Source organism: Penaeus monodon, chromosome 22 (assembly GCF_015228065.2).
Source record: "Penaeus monodon isolate SGIC_2016 chromosome 22, NSTDA_Pmon_1, whole genome shotgun sequence".
NCBI classification, from domain to species: domain Eukaryota; kingdom Metazoa; phylum Arthropoda; class Malacostraca; order Decapoda; family Penaeidae; genus Penaeus; species Penaeus monodon.
In genome coordinates, this window is record NC_051407.1 from 15,210,525 (window position 1) to 15,211,551 (window position 1,027).

A 1,027-nucleotide genomic window follows, 5' to 3' on the forward strand; every position below is an offset into this window, starting at 1 on the left:
CAGCACTTTAAGCACATTTACAGATACCAAGAATGGTGATCGAATGAAGGAAATAAGCACAGGTTACATTTTTTTCTCTTTTTTATATTGAATGTAATATTTGTACTAAACCATCAAGATACAAAGCAGTGTAAAATTCATTGGAAAATAAAAGTATACTTATATTCATGAATTGTACTTTCAGCATTTAGCATTTTTTAGAAAAATATTGATCTACTATATATGATTTATCATAAGTAATATGAAAAGATGTTTCTTGAAAATACAGAGGGAACAGATTAGGTATATTACAATGTTTTGCTATTTTTTCCATCTCAGCTACTTTTTTTTAATCTCTCCTAATCAATGAAAGATGATTTGAATGCCACTGTACCGTAAGCGAAACGTATCATTAATCGGAAAGACAAAAAAGAAGATTTAAAAACTACCCCTAAAATACAATATAACAAATCACGTAATGCACAAAGAGGTAGCAAGAAGAGGGACGAGAAGAAAATTAGTCAAATCGCCCATTTTCCTTTTTATTTCCCCCACTTTCCGAAGAGCCCCTTGGATTTGTACTGGTTTCCGCGTGGCCTGTAATACCCGCTAGAAGGGTACCGGCCGTAGTACCCACCGCTGCTGCCGTAGAACCCTGAGGTACCGTAGGAACCAGAGGGGCTGACACCGCCGTAGTAACCGTCAGACGAGCCTGCTGTACCGTAGTAGCCACCCGAGCTGACGCCACTCACGGCAGCGGCACCAGAGGAGAGGCCTGTGGTAACGGGCTCGGGGTAGGTGTACCCACCAGTGCCTGTAGAGGTGGAGGAGGAACCTGCGCAGGCGGTGTTGGGGGCGTACTGTGTCTGGGTGACGGTGGCGGTGATGTACTCCTGCTGTACTTGCGTGCTGACCACAGTTTGTACAACGGGAACTTGAGATGTTCGAGTGACGGTGATATACTGAGGGTCGCGTGATGTCACCACCTGTTTGGGGAATCAAATTCATTTATCATCAAATCACATATTATCAGCTGGTTTTCGCACGG

The 1,027-nt window shown here is 42.8% G+C and overlaps 1 protein-coding gene across 2 annotated transcripts in view; it reads right to left on the minus strand.

Moving 5' to 3' along the window:
* Positions 1–11: 11 nt before the first annotated feature.
* The window catches only part of LOC119587579, a 4,444-nt gene continuing 3,428 nt past the window's right edge, over positions 12–1,027 (minus strand). For both annotated transcript variants that reach the window (XM_037936292.1, XM_037936291.1), the window contains exon 7: positions 12–965. In XM_037936292.1, coding sequence (XP_037792220.1) covers positions 522–965 — 444 coding nt within the window. In that variant the 3' untranslated portion in view covers positions 12–521. The remainder of the gene's footprint in view (positions 966–1,027) is intronic.